This window comes from Propithecus coquereli, unplaced genomic scaffold (assembly GCF_000956105.1).
Source record: "Propithecus coquereli isolate 6110/MARCELLA unplaced genomic scaffold, Pcoq_1.0 Scaffold534, whole genome shotgun sequence".
Taxonomy (NCBI): Eukaryota; Metazoa; Chordata; class Mammalia; order Primates; family Indriidae; genus Propithecus; species Propithecus coquereli.
The window spans coordinates 193661-215737 of NW_012151219.1; the positions used below are offsets into that span (position 1 = coordinate 193661).

At 46.1% G+C, this 22077-nt stretch overlaps 1 protein-coding gene across 1 annotated transcript in view; it reads left to right on the forward strand.

Moving 5' to 3' along the window:
* The first annotated feature begins 2888 nt into the window (after window positions 1-2888).
* Window positions 2889-22077, forward strand: part of SMCO4 (single-pass membrane protein with coiled-coil domains 4) — a 70270-nt gene continuing 51081 nt past the window's right edge. Inside the window, exons 1-2 of the mRNA XM_012657228.1 lie at window positions 2889-2933; window positions 10794-10931. Of these exons, the coding sequence (XP_012512682.1) occupies window positions 2889-2933; window positions 10794-10931 (183 nt within the window). The remainder of the gene's footprint in view (window positions 2934-10793; window positions 10932-22077) is intronic.

Here is a 22077-nt window from a genome sequence, read left to right on the forward strand (position 1 = left end):
ACGACTTCTCCCAAAGTCCCTGTCTGAAAAAAATGATGTCATTAGACATGTTAAAGAGAAAAAAGAACCTTTTCATGTTCCAGATACAAAGGAAGCAGGCTGCACCCAGGCGAGGTGGGGTAGCAGGGGAGAAGCCCTGGTGAGGCCGGGCTCCCCTGCGCAGGGCAGGCTGGACAGTATGACCGGGGGGAAGCCCTGTCAGACCTCCCCGGGGAGAGCGGGGAGGAGAAGGACAGAAGCTGGGAAAAAGGATGGAGGTTTGGCCTGAAAAAAATCAACCCATTGTTGATTGAGAGAATCAAGTAGTTTCAGTCTCTCATCCCTACTGGGTACTGCAGCAAATACAAGGAGGAATGAGCTTCAGCTCCTGCCCTCAGGGAGTTTATCGTTTAGTTGTTATGCTCCACTCTAGGAGATACTGCATGTGTTTCCTGAGCAGTGGCATAATAAATGGGAATTCAGGGGAGGCAGAGAGAACTGCAGTCTGAGAAAGATTTTTGGAGAAGGGGAAGCTTGAGCCAAACTACGAGGAATGGGTAGGATTGGGAACGTGGAGAGGAGTGGCTTGCTAGGTGGACAAGGGGTGGCACAGTCAGGGGACAGGAGCAGGGACCTACCTGGCTGAAGCAGAGGGCAGAGGGGCAGAGAAAGGGCTGGAAAGGAAGGAGGCAGGGAAATGTGAGGCGAGCTTGACTAGCTGTGTGACTGTGTATGAGCTTGGCCTAGTTTCCTCATCCCCCAAATGACCATCATCGGCCCTGTAGTGCTGTTCATAAAGCTAAATGGGATACTCGATGCGAAAGCTTTTTATTGTCCAGAACTTCATAAAATGTTGCTTCTTCCATCCTGGGCTGAGGTGCTTGGACACTACCCTGCAGCCCGTGGGAGCCGCCAGGGCTTGTGAGCAGGAAATGGAACTTGAAAACCTGGCAGAGAGGAATGATGGAGAAGGATGTGAGAGGGGCTTGCAGAAGGTGAAACCGAGCCTGCTCTGATGGCGGCTGGCGAGGACTGAGCTCTAATGGGATACGCTGAGGTCCTGGGTGCAGGGCGAGCTAACCAGACTGGGAAGCCTTTCAGTGATCTCTCAGATGCCGCTTGAGGCAATGAGGTCATGTTCGAAATCTTTCCCTGAAAGCTCCCCAGAGTCAGCAGGCAGTAGGGGCTGCCACTCCCTGGACCCCCAAGTGGGAGCAGACTGCAGGATGGAAAGTGAGAGACTCCACCGCCCTTGGGAATCGTCATTGCCAGCCATCCTTCGGTCTGGCTGAAATTTAGTGGGCATATTAAAAATGCATCCAGGCACTAATAAAACCTAGTTTGAGGTTTAAAATATAGCTTGTCAGATGAGTATTTAGTGGTATGTTTTAATATGCACAAGTGCGAACCAGAATTTAATGCGCAGGCTAAAGTACACATTAGCAATTTCATAAGTGATCTAAAATTGCACCGTACATGAGCAGCGTGAGGGGAGGGTGTGTTGGGGGGGGAGAGGAAAACAACAAAATATCATTAAACTTTGCTATATTTTCTCTTTATTCCCCTAAGTGGAACCTTGAATAATCCCCAGGTGAATTTGTAACGAAGTTTCCTCTTATTTATTTGTTTAGTTCTTATTTGATTTTGTGTTTTATTGAGATAGCTCTCACAGGACATAAAATTAGCCCTTTTACAATATACAATTCATTGGCATTTAGTACATGTACAATGCTGTGCCATCATCACCTTTATATAGCCCCAAAATATTTTTGTCACCCCGAAAGGAAACCCGGTACTCATTAAGCTATCAGTCCCCCCATTAAGCAATTAGTCCTTATTTCCTCCTCCCCCCAGCCCCTTGCAGCCACTAATACGCTTTCTGTCTCTATGGATTTACGATTTGTCTCTCTCTTTCTTCTTTTCGTTTTTGTTTTTGTACTATGGGTTCACATAAGTTTGTGTGTTTCTCTAGATCTTAGGCAACGCCTGTTGCTTTGGAAGAATTCAGGGGTTGCAATGCTGGGAACAAAGATGTTAGACTGTTGAAAGGAAAGGAACCACCAGATAGAACCCAGCTTTGTAAAACCAATACATGTAAGGCTATGAGACTTAGTCCTACTAAAATTTTCCTAAAGGGGCTATTGACTTTTTTCTATTATGGGTCCCTTGGCAATCTCATGAAGCTCTTATACCTCTTCTTAGAATAATGTTTTGAATAAAATAAAGCATACAGTTTATAAGGAAACCAATTATGTTGACATACAGCTTTCAAATATTAGAGTAGGCTGGATGTGGTGGGTCATGCCTGTAATCACAGCACTTTGGAAGGTCGAGGCAGGAGGATCGCTTGAGCCCAGGAGTTCAAAGCTGCAATGAGCTATGATCATGCCACTGTGCTCCAACCTGGTTAACAGAGTGAGACTCTGTCTCAAAAAAAAAAAACAAAGTATTTGATGATCAAGTAATGTATATGCTTCTTTATTGACACATTGAATAATAAGATCTAGCTTGGGTCTAATAATACTCTAATTTTAAAGTAGTAAAAGATATAAATTATATTTTGAGATATCTGCAACATATAATGTGACATGAAAATATCTGATTTCTATTGGGGACAAATTCACAGAAATTGTTAATACTGTGGTTTGTTATCTACATTCATAATTAAGGGAACATGAGTGGAAATTAGTGAAAACAAAGATATAATTTTTCTCCCATCCAGGTTCATCCTCAGACCCTTGTTAAGAATCCTTGCTCTGGAATGGATGATTTCTAACCCATTTTTAGCCATGGCCCTTTGAGAATCTGATAAAAGCTGTCTGTAAACCACTTCACCAGAAAAATGCACTTGTCTACCGATGTAAAAATTGTATCATGACTGTTGACCCCCTGGCACCCATCCACGGACCATGTCCAAGTCCAAGGACCCCAGGTTAAGACCTCCAGTTTCAGATGTACCAACAGTCAAGGGCACTGCCCCATTTAGAATTCTTTGACTGTAAATAATAGAAACTGACTCTGGAACCTGTTGTTTTAGAGGCTCTTTGTAGAGCCTTTGTAGAGCTCTTTAGAAGCTCTGGACAGTCTTATCTGCATCCCACATCTAGAATGAGTAAACTCCATCTGTGGCCAGGCTCTTGCCACTCTGATCATCATTCATATGTCTGAGTGGCCTAGTGCCCATCCCTCCCTTCACTAGAGGAAAGCTGGGCACGTTGATGGAATATTCCAGCACACTGTGTCTAACAAGGAAGAGTAATTTCCCAAAAGTAATCTGAGGTGCTATTACAAAAAAAAAAAAAAATTGGTGTGGACATGAGGCAGGCAAAAGATAAAACTAAGTTTACTTTAAGTCTCATGAAAAGTGGTGATGAGTACTGATTTTTTTTCTTATTATAAGACACATTTTTGGGAAACATTTTAGTGTTTCCAAAGTCAGGATATGACTCTTAATATTAACATATGTATATACTGAAAGCAGCCCTTTCCCACCATTCAAAAATAAGCCATTGTTAAGTCAGTGTTGCACCTTACAGTTGAGGGGTCTCAGAACCAAGGAATTGTAGCCTTATCAAAGTCAGTCAAGGCCAGACAAGCTGGATTCCTTGAAGTTTCAGGAGTTGCCTCTAAATCAATGCTGTTCATGCTGTTTTCTTTTAATCTCTGAATTTCTAAAGCATACTTATTTTGTCTAATTTGGCTCTTCTCTTATTTCACATCAGATGTTTGGCACACTACTAAATGTTGAGATAAAATTCAATCCCACTAAACAGGTGTTTATTGAACAGTGGCTACGAATCAAGTTCTCTTCTGGGCACCATGAACATTATAAAAGGAGAATAAGATAGAGCCATCTGCTCTCCAGGAGCTTACAGGTAGGGGTAGAGACTGCACATGCATAAAAACCAGTAAAATGCTCACGTGGAGTGCTAACCTAAGTGCTACTCACCTGGAATGCTAACCTAGTTGCTACAGCTGAGACGAGTCAAGGGTTCAGAGAGCAGAGTGTGGGTTGGGTGGAGAAGGGAGCCCCTGTGGAAGAAGCTGGGGTGTCCCTGCCTTGCGTCTGTACCTGTGGAGAGACAGGATCCCAGGACTCCTCTCTGAAAGCAATGATGCCCTGAGAAGTTGCACTTCTTGTCCTGGTTGTTGTCCAAGATGTGCAGAAGCCTTGAGTGAGGAGGACCGTGTGCCCAGTAGGCTCCTCACTGGACCAATACCCGTTCATCTCTTTGGTCTGGCTTTCAGATCATTTCTAGAAAGGTCTTCCCTGACCTCTCAATTTAAAACTAGTTCCCTTTATTATGCTTTCTCATAGAACCTTTTTTTCCCCCTATAGCACACGTAACATAATTTATAATTATATGTTTATTTTTCGCTCCACTGCTCTGTGAGCTTCTCTAGGGAGGGAAAGGACTGTGTCTTTTATGCTTTGATGCCTCTTGTATTCACAAAATTCAATACATTGCCTGTTCATACTAGGTGCTCAGTAAATATATGTGGGATGATTCAAGAGTTAAGTGCAGACTAAAAACCTTATTATTGTTTTCTGATAATAATGAAGCTCTGTTGGGAACAAGGACACAGTTGATAGAAACACATTTTGATGTTAAAAATGTGCCAGACCAAAATGAATGGCTGGCATATGAGTCACTGATGAAAATCTTGCAGGTTATGGGTCTGAAGGTTAAGGTAATTAAGAAGTGTTATTTTTCAGTTTGGAATTTAAAAACCATAGTGGACTATTTACAACCTATGGAATAAAAGTGGGGCTCCCCTGATCCGTTCTAAGCGTGCTGACAGTTCCACTTTTAATGGGACTCCGGGGACTTGTGGTTTTAGTGTGGTCTTATTTTCCCAAGCAAAAAACCTGAAATCCTGAAAGGAGTTAGACGAGCATGAAGACAGGCAAGCTAATGACGCTCTTATTTCTCCTGAAATAGAAACTTGACATTTGCCAGCAGGGAGAAAGTTGTGAAGAAATTAAGTTTAAAGAGTCCACTGGTGTTCTCGGATTGAGAGCATGCTTTGGTTGCTGGCAGCAGGAGTGGGGCGGGAATTCCTTCCCATCCTTTAGCTGAAGACTTGAATTTCAGAAAACCAGAGGCAGCGAGCATGAAGATCTTGGTTGAACTTTTCATTAGTGCTCCAGTGACTTTATACAAATGCAAGCAGAGATCTTAAAGATTTTCCTTTTATGGGATTTTACAGCTTTACGAACATGAGCAAGCTTACCTTTACTGTAGAATTAAGTAGGTATAATTTTGTTCTGTCTTTGTTTAAAATATATATGAGATATTACTACCAGTGAGAAAAAGACATTTTTATTATAATACTCGATATATATGCAGTAGTTTTCTCTGAGGAATTCAAATTCCAGCTAAGTGTATAAAATGGGTAGGTCAGCTTTTGGTGGAAATGTAAATGTATAGGAAATGTAAAGCTATATTATTTCTCAAATACAAGAAGCTGGAGAGTTTCCTGTCTCAGCTTAGGAAAGGTAAATTTCACCCTTTTCCTAGTTCTAGAATAGTCTTTCCATAATGTTGGCTTCTGGAGTTCATATCAGATTTAACTTCAGCTAACACCAATTGAACACCTAAAGCATTACCAAAGAGGTTAATTATTTGAGCTTTGGATTTAGTCAGGCTTGAGGTGAATTACTTAAATGTTCTAAGTGTCAGTTTCTTTTTTGTAAAACAAGGATTAAGAACAGTATCTCCTCTCAAGGTTAAGTAGCTCCCCTAGGGTAGAATAGTATTGGTGACCTAAGAAGGATTCTCCCTGCCATAAATACACACATGCATGTGTGCGTGTTTACACACACACGTGTGCACCCTACACCACCGCCACATGCACACACTCATGGTCACTGACCAGACCTCCAGTCCAGGTCTTCCTTCTTGGCAGGACAGAGCCAAGGCCCAGCTCCCTCCTGAGCCTCGGCCACAGATGCCTCCCCGTGAAGCCTCTTCCAACCCGTGGAGCTAATGTGACTGCCAAACAGGTGTGAGGCAGAAAAGGAAACAGGCTGGGTTTACATGATCAGACCAATAGCAACAACCACAACCACCACCACCACCACCACAATGACAACTAAAACCTTTGCAGGGATTGCCCAGGTCTCTAAGATTGTAAAGTGGGAATTTCTGAGGATTTCAGATTTCATGGACCAAAAACATTATAAAAACATTTGGGGGAGGGGGTGGGGACTAAGGTTGGCAACTTTTTATTTTGCCAAAAAATGACTAAAACAAAACAAAAAACTCAACACCCAAGGTATCCCGAGTATAATAATCGTTGATGCAAAAATTGCATACATTTAGCTTTACATCGCTCTTACTACTTTCATTTTGCCTCCAAGTTTTGAAGTCCTCTCTGTGGGCCTGCAGCCACCAGCAGGTAAGCCTGGGCCCTCTGCTGTAGAGAATGCACGGCCGGGCATGCATGGAGCCCGTGGGAGCAGTTTTATGAACATGCATTGCTGACCTCAGCTCCTGGCAGCTGCAACCAGGCCACAAACCCAATTTCAGTTTTGAGGTTTCTTACTTCTGCAAACATTCTGAGACATGCAAACTTCACCATTCTAGGCTTCCTCCCTCTTACTTCACTGCTTATTAATTTATGCCTCAAGAACAGCACAGCACAGCACGACTGATCTCTGACACGCATTTATCCTGCATGAGTCTTTGTTCTCTCCATGGCTTCACTCAGGCACCCAGCAGAAGTCCTGTACTTCCACAGCCTATACCAACCACATTCTCTTTGTCTTTTCTCACCATTCCTACAAAGTTAACAGCACGTGGATCAGTTCAGAAAAATCACAAGGCCTATATTATTCATTCATTTCTTCGCTCATTCATTTATTCATTGAGTAAGTATTTATTGAGAGCCTGTCATGCACCAGGCACTATGCCAGGTGGTGAGAATATAGCAGTGGGCAAGCACGCACAGTACCTTCTTTCATGGAAGGAGAATAGGAGAGAAACAAACACACACATGAATATGTAACTATAAAATGTGATGAGAACCGTGAAAAACTGAGTGCCATGAGAGAGTGCAACAAATGGAGTGCTTAAGAAAAGCTTCCCTGAGAAGATGATATTTAAGCCACAGCCTAAGAGATTACATAGTGGACATTCATTGTTTTTGTCATCCCCAATCAACTTTCCCTTCTGGTAACAACACCCTGATGATTATCTTTGGGGGCTTCAATTCAAGGTGTCCTATTCTCCTCTGGCTGAGGGTGGGCATGTGACCAAGCAAGGTCAAGCTGACTTTCTTCCAGGGTCTAGAATCCTGAGTGGAGCGGTGCAAGGACAGAAAAACTGGAGTGCATCGTTCCAGTGGTGAGCCTTGACAAGGTGCCTGTTAGTTTGTCCTTACATACCTTAGCCATGCCGATTGCTGACCTTTCTGAAACTTGGCTGGAGAGACTGTGAGCTACCTATCTGTCCACCATATTCTTTTGTTTACTTTAGTCCCTGAATTGTTTTCCCGTTGCTTGCAACCGCAGAACTCTAATGGGTTCTGATAAACAGGATTTAGCAAAATGAAGGGTTTGGGGGAGGGAATGTCTCTAGAGGGAACAGCATGTGCAAAGGGCTTGAAGTGGAGAAGAGCTTGCTGCTTTGGGGAACAGAAAGCAAGCCAGTGGGGCAGAATGTGTTGAGTGAGCAGCAGAGCAGAACCAATGCCTCCGGAGAGGCAAGCTGCACCAGACCACAGGGGCCCATGGGGCCACATTAAAAGTTTTGATTTTATCCTAAATGCAAAGGAAAGTTGTAGACATATTTTGAGCCTGGGAAGAATAAATATGTTAAATAGCAACAAATGTCACAAAGGAAAAACAGAGAAGTTCAACAAACTGCATAAAGAACTTTGAATGGGTCATTTCAGTTCTACTCTGAGATAGCTCTAGGACCCTGGGAATTTGTAAGGTTCTGATAACCTCTCTTAACCCCAGTTTTCTCATCTATAAAATGTGGTAGATTAAATTAACTTTCCTTCTTTTTCTGATGTTTTGTGATCTATGATAAAACCTTGCCAATAACTTAATTGTCATTCAGGAGCTTACAATAAAGTAGGAGAGAGAAACACATCTAACCTCTATGATACCTGTTGTTGGTGTTCTAAGTAGTCATGATGTTTAAAGATTTTGGTAGTTTACAAGCTGATTTTGCCTGCCCATTGTTATATTGAATGCAAAAGGATTTTAAACAGTATTACGCTCAGTAACCAATTCAGTGAAGACTTTGAAAGAGGGTATTTACATAAAATGTGACGTGCCACTAAGCTTAGACATAGTGACTTCCACTGAATGCTTCATGACAGAAAACACTAGTGAGAATACTGATTCTTGGGTGAATTTCACCCAGACCTTGTAACTGTAGAAAAGCCTATGAGTGGTATGTGTGTCAGTTATCTCTTGCTGTATAACAAACCACCCCAACGCTTAGTGACTTAAAACAACCATTTTATTTTTCACAATTCTTGGGTTGGCTGGGTTATTGTGGGCTGGCTTTGCCTGGCCCTCACTCATGTGGCTGAATTCAGCTGGTGGGTTGCATAGCTGGGATGTCAAGCCTTTCTCTCCTTGGGGTCTTTCATCTTCAAGGAGGTTGGACCAGGTTTCTTCACAGCAGTCTCAGGGCAGCATTCCAAGAGAGCAAGTAGCAAGGCACAGTGCTCATCAAAAGCCCCTGCTCGCATCACGTTAGCTCTTGTCCCAGTGGCTAAAGCAAGTCACATGGCCAAGTCCAGGGTCAGTGTGGGAGGGGGCTACACAAGGACACTTCTGCAGATGTAATTCATTAGAAGCTATTAACGTAACAATATGTGAACTCTACCTCTTAGACCTGCATTGCAAGATATGCAACTCTAACCTATAATTTATGGTACTTTCAGAAAGACACAATATACACATTATTACTAGCATTAGGAAGCATTTGGAGTCACCTTATTAAGGGAGTAAATCCTACATCAATGGCTCTGCTTGCCTCATAAAATTATTCATTAATTTTTAGCGGTGGCCTTGGGAAGTTATGTACATAATATTTAGAGGAAAGCAGCATTTACAATGATAATGAATTAAAGCAATCCACACTGCAATACCACTGCCCCAATTTGGACCCTGAGGCTTGCTAACTTCATATTTAGCAGCATCCCTTGTCCTCTCAACCCCTCTGCCCTACTGTGGAGTACATTTGTGAGCTAGAGCTCAAATTCCTTTGAGGGCAGGGACCTTACCTTACACGTTTTCCCTCACCCTTTTGGCACCCAGAATGCTAAATAGACGCACCTTAAATACTTGCTAAACAAACTAATCAATAGTTGCCTTTTATTAAATACCTATGTGTTTCAGGAATTTCCCTCACGGACTGGCTCATGAATTCTCTGCCAATGTTACAAGATGTTATTCTCCACAGTTTACAGTTGAGGGGACTGAGGTTCAGGGAGCCCATAGTGGGTGGGCTGGGACGCCCAGGTAACACTTCACTGCACTGCTGCTTTTGTGTGGAGCAGAAAGGAGATTTCTTGTAAAAGTGAAAAGGGAGCTTCGAGATGTTTGAGAGAGGGTCAGGGAGAAAACTGGAAGAGGCAGTAGACTGGCAGGTGCTTCCAAAGATTCACTTGACATCAATAAAACAAACACCTGTTAATTAGGAGATTGGCCACAGAAATCCAGGTGGAAAACCTGCAGAAGAATGGGTTCTACAGCTCTTAAAAAACCGAAGACCTATTAAATTGTGGGGGTGGAGAGGAGGAGGGACAGGAATGGCATTGCTCCCAGGGCTGGCCTTGGTGGGCAAGTGACTATACCACACATACAAGGGTTTTAAGATTGTTCTCAAGCAAAAAGGTAGCCATTATTTTACATTTGCATATCTATCACCTAGATCAGTAATAATACTAACAATAACTATCATTTACATACTACCGTACACATCAGGGGGCTGTGTAAAGTGCTTTACAGTGCATGATCTCAATTAATCCTCATAACAACTCTAAGAAGTAGGTTTTATTATTCTTAATTTATAGATGAGTTAACTGTGGCCCAGGGAGATTAGCTTTCCCAAGATTGCCCAGCTTTTAAGCGGTAGATCTAAAACCTAAATGTATTTGACTAAAAGCCCTGACTAATATTTAGCTGTGGGCCTCGTGCAGCTTTGGTTCTGGTCTGAGGTGGGGAATTGTGAATCCATTTATTTATGCTAAGCTGCGCATGTGTGTTGCACGTGTAATTTACAAAAACCAAATCCAGGTCAGGATCTCTGTCCGCTTGAGGTTTAAAAGCCCACTTAGGTAGACCGCGGTAAAAATCTCTACTCTTCCTCTTTAATTTTATTATTATTTCTTTACACCTATGATGTAAGAAAACCCCTACTCATTCATTCACTCGTTCGCTATCTCCGCAAGTATTTATTGCGCACTTCAGTATTCCAGGCAGGGCGCCAGCCTAGCTCCAGGAGAGAGAATGGTGAATACGATAGACACGTGCTTGCCCCCTGACCACCCCTCTCCCCAATTTTACGATCTCGTGGGCAAGGCATTCAAAGAAGCAGGAAATATATCAACAGGGGGTGACTTGTGCTCCGGCTGTGCGGAAGCCCGCAGAAGTGCTCAGGGCAGGCTCCCGGGAGGCAGGAGCAGGAGGGGCGGGCACACGGGGCAGCCTCCCGGCCCTGCGGAACCCGCTCGGTGGCGAGCGTTGGGGCCGGGCCCGGGCGGGGCTGGCGGGGGGAAGGGGCGGGGGCGGGGGCGGGGGCGGCTAGTTAGGGTTAGGGCGGGAGTATTCGGCTTCCCGGCGGCAGAGGGCGCCTGGCGCTGCGGTCCGGCGCGCCGGAGCCGCCCGCGCGGGCGCCGAGAGGAGAGGCGAGGCGGGGAGCGCGAGCGGCGGCGGCCACTGCCACGTATTCCCGGCAGTGGTGGCGGCGGCGGTGCGGAAGGAGGTGAGCGGCGCCGGCGCCCGCGGGCAGGTGGTCCAGGAGCGGCGCCGCGGCGGCGGAGCGGCGAGCTGGCGAGCGGCGGTCCGGCGCGGGACAGCGCGGTTCCCGCCACGCCGGCTCCGCCTCCGCGTCGGGCTGCGGACCGAGGCCCCGGCGCCCGGCCGGTCCCGAGCGCAACTCGCCCCGGCGGGCGGGGGCCGAGGGGACGCGAGCTCGCCCGCCCGTCGCTGCTCCAGACGCGGCATCCCCGCCGCTGCGGGGCCGGGGCTGGGAAAAGTTGGGGCGGAGCGCGAGCACGCGTGGGCCGGGCGGGAAGTGCGGGTGCGGGGCGGACTCCGGGTCTGGGGACCCGGTGCAAGGAGCCCGGGCCGGGGCGGCCGGGAGGGCTCCGTTTGGGGACGCGGATCCTCTGCGGGCGGGAAGAGAGGGGTGTGCTCAGGGTCTCGGGGACTGGGGGAACGTCTGGCGGGGGTCCCTGCGGGCGAGGAGGGATGGAGCGAGGCGCCAGAGCGCGGCGAGCCTAGGGGTCGGGGCACCGGAGGCTAGCGGCGGCGGGATAGAGCGGTGAGGACTGCGCTCTCCTCCTCCCCGCCTCTGTCCGGGGCAGACCCTGAGAAGAGGGGTCAGGCTCAGAGTTGGGGACGCCTGTGGCGTCTGAAGACCCGACGGGGAGTTCCTGTAAAGGCTGGGCGGGGGAAGGGAGCCGAGCTTTGCTTTGCTTCCTCTGTCGCCGGGGTCAAGTACCGCCCCTCCCAGTCTGCCAGGTTCACCTCTCAGACTGCAGTGGTTTCATCCTGGGGAAGTTGAAGAGGGACAGCTAAGTGGATGAGATATTTAGGGGTGTTCCAAGGTGAGTGGGATTGGGCTGCATGAAATCATAGCTATCTCCGCGAGCTGTCCGAAAAAAACAACTTTGATGTGTCCCACCCCCCACCCGTTTCCTTCTCCAGTACTGCCTGCGTCCAGGGTTCCCCCTTACTAGATTCCCCTGGGTTGGGCTAGCAGGTCCCCAAAAGCCTAGCACCACATCTGCTCGCAGCCTTGTGGGCAGAAGACATGGCCTTTTATTCTCTGCTTAGGTTGGTTATTTCAGAAACAACAAGTTCTAGATACTGGATAATTAATTAGAATAACTTGTGTGGTGTCCTTCAACAATGGAGATGACTCATAGTGGCTTACCCCCCCTCCGCAAATAAACTTTGTATTTAAGACACCAGTGTGCCAGGTCACTTGCAACAGTGAAACAGCAGGAGATCCATACTGGGCTTCTTGAGCCCTTGTTCTAGTCCTAGATATGTGAGCAAATGTGACCCTGGATGAGTCTCTTGCCCTCTGGGCCTGTTTTCTTATCTGTCACGTGGGGTATAAAGAGAGAACTAGAAATCGGACGGAGACAGGAGGAAATTTCTTCGGAGGGAGACTGAAATTTTTTTTCCTTGTGAGACAAAATAAACCTCAGCCTGTTCTTATAAAGAAATTAGGATGAATTTAAAAGAAAACATGGGAAGCAAAAAAGATTGCAAAAAGCAAAACGACAAACGAACAATGATTGGTACTAGATTTACTATATGAATACTGTTCTCATGCAGGCAAATAGTGTACTTAGCTATCCAGCTATCTTGACTTATAAGGTTGCTAACTGTGCTTAGAAAACATTACATATATCTTCCCTGTGTACGCGAATTTGTTCTTATTTTGTAACTTTCAAGCCTGGAGTGGATGCCCAGTTGTATTGGTCTTCCTGGAGCTTACCTGGAGAACATCCTCAGGATCTCTCATTGCCATAGTAGTATAGGTTTTCTTCTGCCTGACTGATGCTGGGATCCTTGTACAACTACACTTATGCCATCTTTTCCATTCTGTTTTGAGAACGGGTGAGCTGATTCCTATTGCATCTGGCATTTTTAGACTTCCCAGATTTCTTTTCAATTGAGTTTAGTAAATAAACAGGCAAGTAGTGCATGAGATGCAGCACATTAAAAATAGCTCTCTACCCCTCCCCTCTTCCCTAGACCCCCTGGGCAACTTCTCACTAGAACTTCCAGGTTATAAGCTGGCCATGATGTTTTGGATGGTGAGGGCCATCACAGACTTGAAATGATGTGACAGAGGTCAAGCAGCACATTAATGATCAAGCCCGTGCTGCTGGAAGAAAAGGATTTTTTTTGTATTTTACCATAACAATGCTCCTGTTCTTCTGTTCTCATCCATTAGTTGCTTTCAAAATCCACACTGGGTTTGACCACATCATTTTCAGTAATACTTTTTTGTCAGTTTTTTGGAAGCTGCAGTTAGTGGTCATCTCTGAGTTTGAGGTTGTGGTATTTTACCAACAAGTAAAGGCTTGACTAATAAAGTTGAGTCTTTAAAATATCTAGTGTTTGTGTGTGTGTGTTAATTTTACTTTAACTGAGGGCTATTAATAAAAGTTATGATGCTCACAATAGTTACCATTTGAGCCTCTGCCATTTATCATGCACTGTGAAGTAGGAATGAGCATCATTTTACAGGTAAGAAATCAAACCAAGAGGGGACACAAATCTTTAAGTGTTACAGCTGTCTTGCACAAGTTACTGATGATCTTTGAATCCAAATGGCCTTTTGTAACAGTGGAAAAGAAATTCCTAGCTATCTTTCAGGGATGTGATGATTAAATGAAATAATATATGGAAAAAGCAACACGTAAACTGTGAAGTGCTCTCTAACCCAGGACACTTTAATGTAAGCACTTACAGGCACTGGAAGCAGCATTGTGAAGTGCAAAGTTCAAGAGTCCTGGGAGTCTAGTGGGCCTGGGTGTAAAAACAGCCCATCTCCTGACCTGCATGAGCCTGGTTTCCATATATGTAAAAATCAGTAATATTATCTGCCTTATATTAAGTGAGATATACCCATTAATTGCAGTGGGTGCTCATTAAAGATTGGCATCCACGCCCTTCTCTCCCTGTCCACATGTGATTGGGATAATGGGATTCAGTCTTTCAGTAGGAATTGTTATGGGGGAACTTTTAAAGTATGTTTTTCTACTTATAAACCTTCCAGCTTTTGCCTTCCCACCTCAACCGTTAACACACAGTGAATATTCCAGGGCCTGTGATTGTCTTATCTAAGAGGAGGGAATTGAAAAAACCAGAAGCCAGAAAGGACAGGTCTTTGACAGAAGGTTGAAAATGGATATAGTTAGTTTCCTTTTGCCCATTTTGTGGCCTTCTCACCTTTTTATTCCTTTCGTTGGGCAAGGAAAAGATAGTGAGTTGGGGGGTTGGATCTGGAGAGAGGCCCTGGAATGCTGTAGTGTAAGGTGGGGGCAAGGCTGAGGGGCAGTGGGAGGAGCTGAGTCTGGCTGAGGGTCAGAGCTGGAAAGTTTGGTATGGGAGAAATTTCTGTTAGATGTTGGGTTTGTCTAAATATGGGGCCAATTTCCATCTGGTCCTGTCAGGCTCTCTTTTGGAACTTTGAAGTTTTTGTGCTCCAGGCAGATTTTGACTGGTAGTGGTGGCATCATAAGTGAGTTTCCATAGTAAGTTGTATGCTGAAAGGAAATTAAATTCCGAGAGGGTGTTTGTTGTGACTGATGCTAGAATTTCTCTGAGAATTTTATTAAGATTCATTCAGTCTATAAAAGGACTTCTTAGTTCTCCAAAGATATTAATTAAGAAATAGTTTTAAGAAAATAGAAGTGTCATCTTTGTCAGCTTTTGAAATGTCGTCATCCTAAATCTTTGGAACAAATGAGGTCCAAAACATCATAGAGATTTATATTTGAAAAACATTTCCTCCCCAAAATAATGTTTTCCTTTTCTTTTCATTCCTTCTCTCCACTCACATTATTTTGATAATGAGTTAATTTTGGTATCTTTCACATTTTGGTAGCTTAATTTTAATATTTACGACCCTTAGTTTTTAGTTCTTGCTTGTGCCTTCTTTTCTTTGGGGTTAATTCTCATTCATTCATTATGAAGAATGCATGAACGAGCCATAGCAAGGTGGGGAAGGGAGTGGACCCTGGAACCAGTTGGAGATGGTAGAGTTTTGAACACTGTTGGAGAGCTAGGCTCTTTGCAACTTGGAATTAATCCTCACAGCAGCTCTGGGAGGTTGATCGTGCTATTTCCAACACACAGATGTGGAATGGTTACAGAAACACGCGCGTTCACACTGCCAGCTAGGGGTTCATCTGAGAGTCAGCTGTGGTCTGTGGGGAGGGGGACTCCAGAGCCTGTCCTTCCGGCTGAAAAGACAGGGCCTTGTACATTCTGCCAAGGGCTGGGACTCAGTCCTATAGGCTGGGGGTTCGTTAAGGGAGAGGTCAGGTCCGTATTCTAGAAAGGTGGCTCGGTGGGCTGTGCGGAGTTGTGAAGTCGAGCAAGTAGAAATCAGTAGAAACGAATCCATTAAAGTAATTGGCTCGAGAGATGATGAGGGCCTGAATTGAAGACATTAAGACTGTGGCGGTAGCGGTGGAGAAAAAGGGAACTTATCAGAATCCACGGAGCTCGGTCCCTTAGGATATTGGAGTTGAGAGGAATTAAATCTGAGGGTTCCCTTTCCTCTCCTCATTCCTTCCCATCCTCGCAGTCAGTTCTGGCCCCCCAGGGCTGGTGGTTCGGGATGGTAACTGTAGACTAAAAACTAGCTCTGCAGAACCAGAAGTGCCTCCCTTGGTCTCTTAGCTGAGCTGGAGAAAGGTGTCTGCGCCCACCCTGGCCTTATCATTCCTACCTTTCTAGGAGCTTCTCAGAGGATGGAAGTCAGATTCCTCAAACCCCAGTTTGGGAAATGCTGGTTTGAGCACTGCAACTTCAAGTGAAAAGTGCCGGAGGGAAGAAGCCTCTCCGGGGTGTAGTCTGTACTTCACTCTTCCCTAGTAGCACAGGGGACCCACCAGGGTTGGGTCCTCACTTCCAGCTGACCTCTAAGAGTTGATCTGTGCCAGGCGGGGTTGACCTGTGGTCACCAAATGTGCAGGGGCTGACTGGGAACCACGAGTGGCAATGAACATAATGGCCAGCCCCGAGGGGAGTCGAGGCCACCCTCCTCTGAAGGTCGCAGTGTCTGTGGGGAGCCAAGCTATACTCAGGTGAGCCAGAGTCAGCACAGGGAGATGGTTGGCTGGTGTCTGCGCATCCTGTCTTAGGACACGCTGTTGCCACATCCTAGTCTTGTGCTCGGTCCCCCTGGTCAGTGCCAGACATGGTGATAAACTTGCTTTTGAGCTTCTGTTTTTCCAGATTGTGTAACAGCCTTGCCCTTCAGATAGTTTGTTTTCCTCTGGTCAGGCTGGAGGTCAGTTGATCAGGTTCTGGCTTTATTTGGGCTGTGATTTCGCTGCGAGGAGGCAGCAGGTTTACCTTTGTTGGCGCTGACTGCTTCCCGGCATCTTCAGTCTCCGACGTCTCTGCCGGTGAGTCTCTGTGGACGACTCAGCTCACACCTTCTGCCAGATGTTTACTCCTTTCTGCCAAAGAGGGGGCTTCTTTGCCTTGTCCTGGGGGCACCTCTTGGTAGCCCCCTAACCATCGACTGTCAAAGTGTTCAGTGAGTTTGTTTTGTGTGGTAAGAGCCCTTGCCAGACAGGGTACATGTTTTAATGGGAGCAGAGCATTTTCGCTTGCAGAAATTAGCTGTCATGCCTACCTCTTGAACGTTATGTCCTTAGCAAAGCCCCTTTGTTGTTTTTCGCTTTTCTCTGTGTTAGTTGTGTGTGTTTGGGGGTGTGTGTTTGTTTTAATTATCACTGGGAAGCAAAAACATATTTATCAAATGTTTAAATCTGCAGCAGTGCCACTGCTAAGGCAAGCAGAAAGAATAAGTATATATTTAGCCAGAATACCATTGATTTATCACTCTTTTTTCCATGTTGTTGCTGTTTTGTTGGCAGAACCATCTGATTTGTATACTGGTTCAGTTTGGATTTCAGTAGTGAGTGTGAAAAGATTCCTGGGCTCTTTGCCGAAGTGGAGGGACTCGACTGAATGGGCTTCAGGGCTGCCAGTCTTGGCGGTCCCTGCAATCCCAGGGGACTGGCACGAGGTGCCTTTGTCAGGAGGGTGGAGTTTGGCCAGGCTGGTTCTTTGGCTTTGCCTGGGAGCAGCTCTGTTGGTGAGAGTGGAGGCCTCTCCTCTGCTGTGGGAAAAGGACTTTTCTCTTAATCCTGGTTTTGGCTTTTTTCTCATCTTGTGGGGGTGAGAGGGAGGAAGGCCCCCGAACTAAGGCAGGTCAGGGTAGGACAGGTGTGCAGCTTCCACAGAGCTTTCACTGAAGTTTTCCTCAAATCCCACATTCCCCTTCTTCCCTATGGATCCCAGTCCAGTCTGTCATCAGTGGCTTGGGAATTGGCTTGAACTTGCAAGGCTTGGGAAGACCTGAGAGTGCAGCACAGAAAGCTGTTCAGATGAGTGCGGCAATTTTATGTCAGCACGAGAACCCGGTGGTGGTGGTGGTGTTTTTTCAGTTGCTTTTTTCTTAAATTATGTAGGTAACATGTGAGTGTATTCTGCTCCTGCACCCTGCCCTTTCGTTCACATGGTGCGGAAGGACATAGCAGACACGTCAAGTCCCCGTCACCCAGCGCCCCTCCCAGATGCCACTCCTGCCAGGTCCTCAGAGGGAACCGGATTTAGCAGTTGGGTGCATATCCTGAAACTGTCAGCCCATGTAGACACAAATACATACGGTTTTCTATCTTTTATAAGTGTAAATTGGATTGTATCATCTAGGTTGTTTTACTATTTGTTTTTTTCACATGATATATCTTAGAGATCTTTTCATGCTCGTAGCTCCTCTTCTTTTAATTTGTCTTTTATTTGTCTACAGAATATTGTCTAGCATAAGTATATCATAATTTATGGATAGGTCTCCTATCGATGGACATATAAACTGACTCATTAGTTTTGCTGGTATATCTTCATACATATTAGTATGCACGTAATTCTCTAGGAGTGGAATTGGCATGTTAAATGTTAAATTCATTTAAAACATTATAGCAGTACCCATACTGTGCTCTCAGGTCTGTACCAGTTTAAACTACCAATAGTGTATGGGGCTGCCAGTTTGCTGGGTGAGGAAATTCACTGTGTTTAGTGGGTATTACACTGATTGGCGGTGAGGTTGTGAGACTCATCATTTAGCCTCTGGATCTTGGTGGTGAGATCTTAGGACATTCAGAGCTGGTGGGTCTGTAGTAACCCTAGAGGACACTGCTCCTGCCCTGGGTGCTGTGGGGTCATGCCACCTGGGGTGGCAGCTGGCACTTTGTAGCAAGGCCCTGTTCTCACCTTCTCTCCGATTCTCCCGGATGCTAGGCACGGTAATAGAACACTTTAATTTTGTTGTAACCTGTCCCAGTATTTCTCCAAACCTCTCCCCTGAGGAACCAAGGGTATGTGAGTATCAATTGAGACCAGTCTGTTCTGCACTGCTGAGGCAGGGATTCGAGACTGGGGAGCTGAACTGGGAGAACATTTAAAGATTGTGTGCTGGAAAATCAGGGCTGTTGCCTCTGGAAAAGCCTCTGGGAATGTGTTGAAGTGGGATTGCTAGCACAGCAGGTCTTTTCTTCTAGCCCAGTGGTGATTGTTCTGTCTCTCCTGGCTTCCTGGGGGAATATTGTTTGTGATGGTTTGTTTCTCAGCAGGGTGCTTGGGGGAGAAGGTGAAGCTGTGGTTTCTTAGAAGGTGTTTGAGGGGCCTGAGTAGTGGACTGACTGGTAGAAGAGGCTTCTGGAGACCTTCATGGCTGGGCTGCCCAGTGGGCATGGTGGAGTTTGGGAAGCCCTGGCTTACGGGACCACAGTGTCCTTCACCTGCTGCTCCAAGGGGCCAGCGAGAGGGCGTGGTGGAGGGCGCAGCCTTGGGTGGTGCTGACACCCAGCTCTCATCAGCTCCTTATGGCTGAATAATAACTTGAGCAGTTATTTTATCTCCTTGGGCCTCAGCTTCCTCCTTGTAAACTAGGAATAATAATTAGCACCTACCTCACGGGGTTGTTAGGAAGATTAAAAGAATGTGTATAAAGCTCTCAGCATATTACCTAATAAGTACTTAGTAGTTTTAAGTAACTATTCCTGTTTTGCGTGACTACATATTGCATTTGCTAAATATAAAAATGGACATAATCTGGTAACATTAAAAAGAGGAGGTCAGGAGATTAGTGGTTGCCTAGGGCAGTGGAGGGTGGGGGCTGGGGGTGAAGGTGGGAGGTTGGGGCAGGAGAGTGAGTTTGTATGTTCTGTTCCTACACTGCTGCTGTGAACCACCTCCACTGTGCACACCAAAGCCTCACATGCAAAAAGGCCTTTTCACTTTTTTTAGATGGACTGAGGGTTGGGGGATTGCTAGCATAACCTCTTCCATTTGTTTGGAGGTGGCTGAGTGAGGCCCTGAAAGGTGAAGTGCCTGCCCCATGCCACACAGCTGGCTAGGATAGAGCAAAAGTGGGCCCAGGTCTCAGTGCTCTGGGGAGTTGAGTTTCTTTCCTCTCTTCTCCACACTGCCATGCATTGCTCATAGCCAGATGCAGGGCGAGAACTACATGTGTGGGCACTTGACAAAGGTCTGCCATTTATTCCTCCTGAGCCCCTGTGAGGTGAGGTCACCAAAGTTGTTCTTATGCTGCTGACGGTGTCAGTCCCAGGTCGATGTCTGTGCTGGTTTCCTTCCCCTGGCCACCTGTAACTGCACCACTGTGTGTGCATGCGTGCTTGTGTACGATGGCAAGTTCATTTGAAGCCACTAATTGGTTGGCTGATGGTTCACAGAAACCAGAAGTCTGAAGCCTACAGGTTGAATGTGAAGAAGGCTGTACCCAAGACTTTTAGAGCAACCCAGGGTGCTGGGTTCCAGATGGGGAAAAGGAAACCTTGGTGTTGGGAGTGAACTTGGTGGGTGAATTTGTTGTCTGTGGGCCTGGGAGGAGCGGAGCCACGCAGTGACGACACAGACTTGACCTGGGCAGACTGCATGGAGTCTGATAGAGTTCCAGATACAGAGGCCCATGGCGTGAGTCCTGATAATGTGTGTGAAGATTGTACAAATGGGATAATATTAGCCTGTGGTATGAGAGAGATTTCAAAGTAGAAGAGTACTGCCCTAAACGTAAGTCAGCAGAATGGAGACTTCACCCTGGCTCCAGAGGTCTAAGAAGGCTTCTCTGCAGCAGCACAAATTAAAATGAGCCTTGCTTACCTCTTAGAGAGCAGATAGACTTGGTTTCTAATCCACCTTTCACTCCATAGATGAGGACACTGAGACCCACGGGGTGGGGTAGCTTCTTCAAGGTCATGGCCGTCACTGAGGGGAGAGCTGAGACGGGATCCTGCCCTTTCTTTCCCACCATGCCACGTTGTGGTTAGTGTTTACTGCATGGAGTGGCCTTCCTGGGGACTAGCGTGGCGCTCAGTATTATTTATCAAATGAATGAACAAGGTCCCAGTTTAGTTCTTGTCTTGGCTCTTCTATCTCTGAGTGAAGTCAGAATATTAGCTCTCAGTTTTGCCCTCTGTGGGATGAGTCTAGCACCCCTGCCTCCCTTCTGAGCTTATTTTCATTCACTCAGAATTCATTCAGCAAATATTACTGAGTGCCTGCTGAGTCCCAGACACTGTTGTAGGGGTTGGGGATTTTGTACTGAACAAGAAGAGCCAAAATCCTGTTCTCATGGGGCTTATTTTCTAGTGAGAGTGACAGATAATAATGATTACAATACATGGTATTTTTCTTAGTTTCCTGGGGCTGCGGTAACAGAGTGCTGGAAAGTAGGTGGCTTAAACAACAGAAATGTACTGCCCCACAGTTCTGGAGGCTCTGAGGGGAATCTGTCCATGCTTCTCTCCTAGCTTCTGATGGTTGCCCGCCATCCTTGATGTTCTTGACTTACGGCAGTATAGCTTCAGTCTCTGCCATCATGTGGCATTTCCCCAGCCTGTGTATTAGTCAGGGTTCTCTAGGGAGACGGAACCAATAGGACATGTATAGATAGATATATGAGAGGGGATTTATTAGGGGAATTGGCTCACAGGATGTGGAGGCTGCAAAATCCCATGGTAGACCGTCTGTAAGCTGGAGACCCAGGGATAGCTGGTAGTGTGGCTCAGTCCAAGTCTGAAAGCCTCAGAACCAGGGAAGGTGATGGTGTCACTTTCAGTCCAAGGCCGAAGGTCTGAGAACCTGGAGTGGGAGGGATGCTCTGGTGCAGGTGCTGGAGGCCAAAGGCTGGAGTTCTCCAAGGGCGAGAGAAGGGAGTCCCACTCTGGAAGAGAGAGAGAGAGAGAATTCACCTTTCCTCTGCCTTTTTGTTCTGTCTGGGTCCCCAGCTGATCAGATGGTGCCTATGCACATTGGGTGAGGGTGGGTCTTCCCTACTCAGTCCACTGGTTCAAATGCCAGTTTCTTTTGGAAACACCCTCCCAGACAATGCTTTACCGGTTATCTCTTAATCCAGTCAAGTTGACACCTAAAATTAACCATCACAGTCTGTGTCTCCGTTGGATGAGGGCTCACCCAATTCTAGTATGATCTCATCTTTTTCTTTTTAATTGTGGCAAATGACATAAAATTTACCATCTTAAGCATTTTTAAGTGTACAGTACATTAGTGTTACCTGTATGCACATTGTTGTGCAACAGTATGACCTCATTGTATTAGAGCTGTTTGGAGGAACAGAACCAATAGGGATGTGTGTATTTTAAGAGATTTATTATAAGGTGTTGGCTCATGTGATTATAGAGGCTAAGAAGTCCCAACATCTCCAGTCATCAAGCTGGAGACCCAGTGGTGTAAGTTCCAGTTCAAGTCTGAAGGCCTGAGAACCAGGAAAGCTGATGGTATGTGTTCCAGTCCGAGAGCCAGCAGGCTTGGATCCCAAGAAGAGCTGATTTTTCAGTTCAAGTACAAAGGCAGGAAAAGACCCATGTCCTAGCTCAGGCAGTGAGGCAGGAGGAGTTCCTTCTTCCGCATCCCATTTGCGCTGTTTAGGTCTTCATCTGATTGGATGAGGCCACCCACACTGGGAGGGCAATCTGCTTTACTCAAGTCTACAAATTCAAATATTAATGTCATCCAGAAACACCCTCAAACACACACAGTAACGTTTGGCCAAATGTCTGGGCACCTATGGCCCAGTCAAGCTGACACATGAAATTAACCATCAC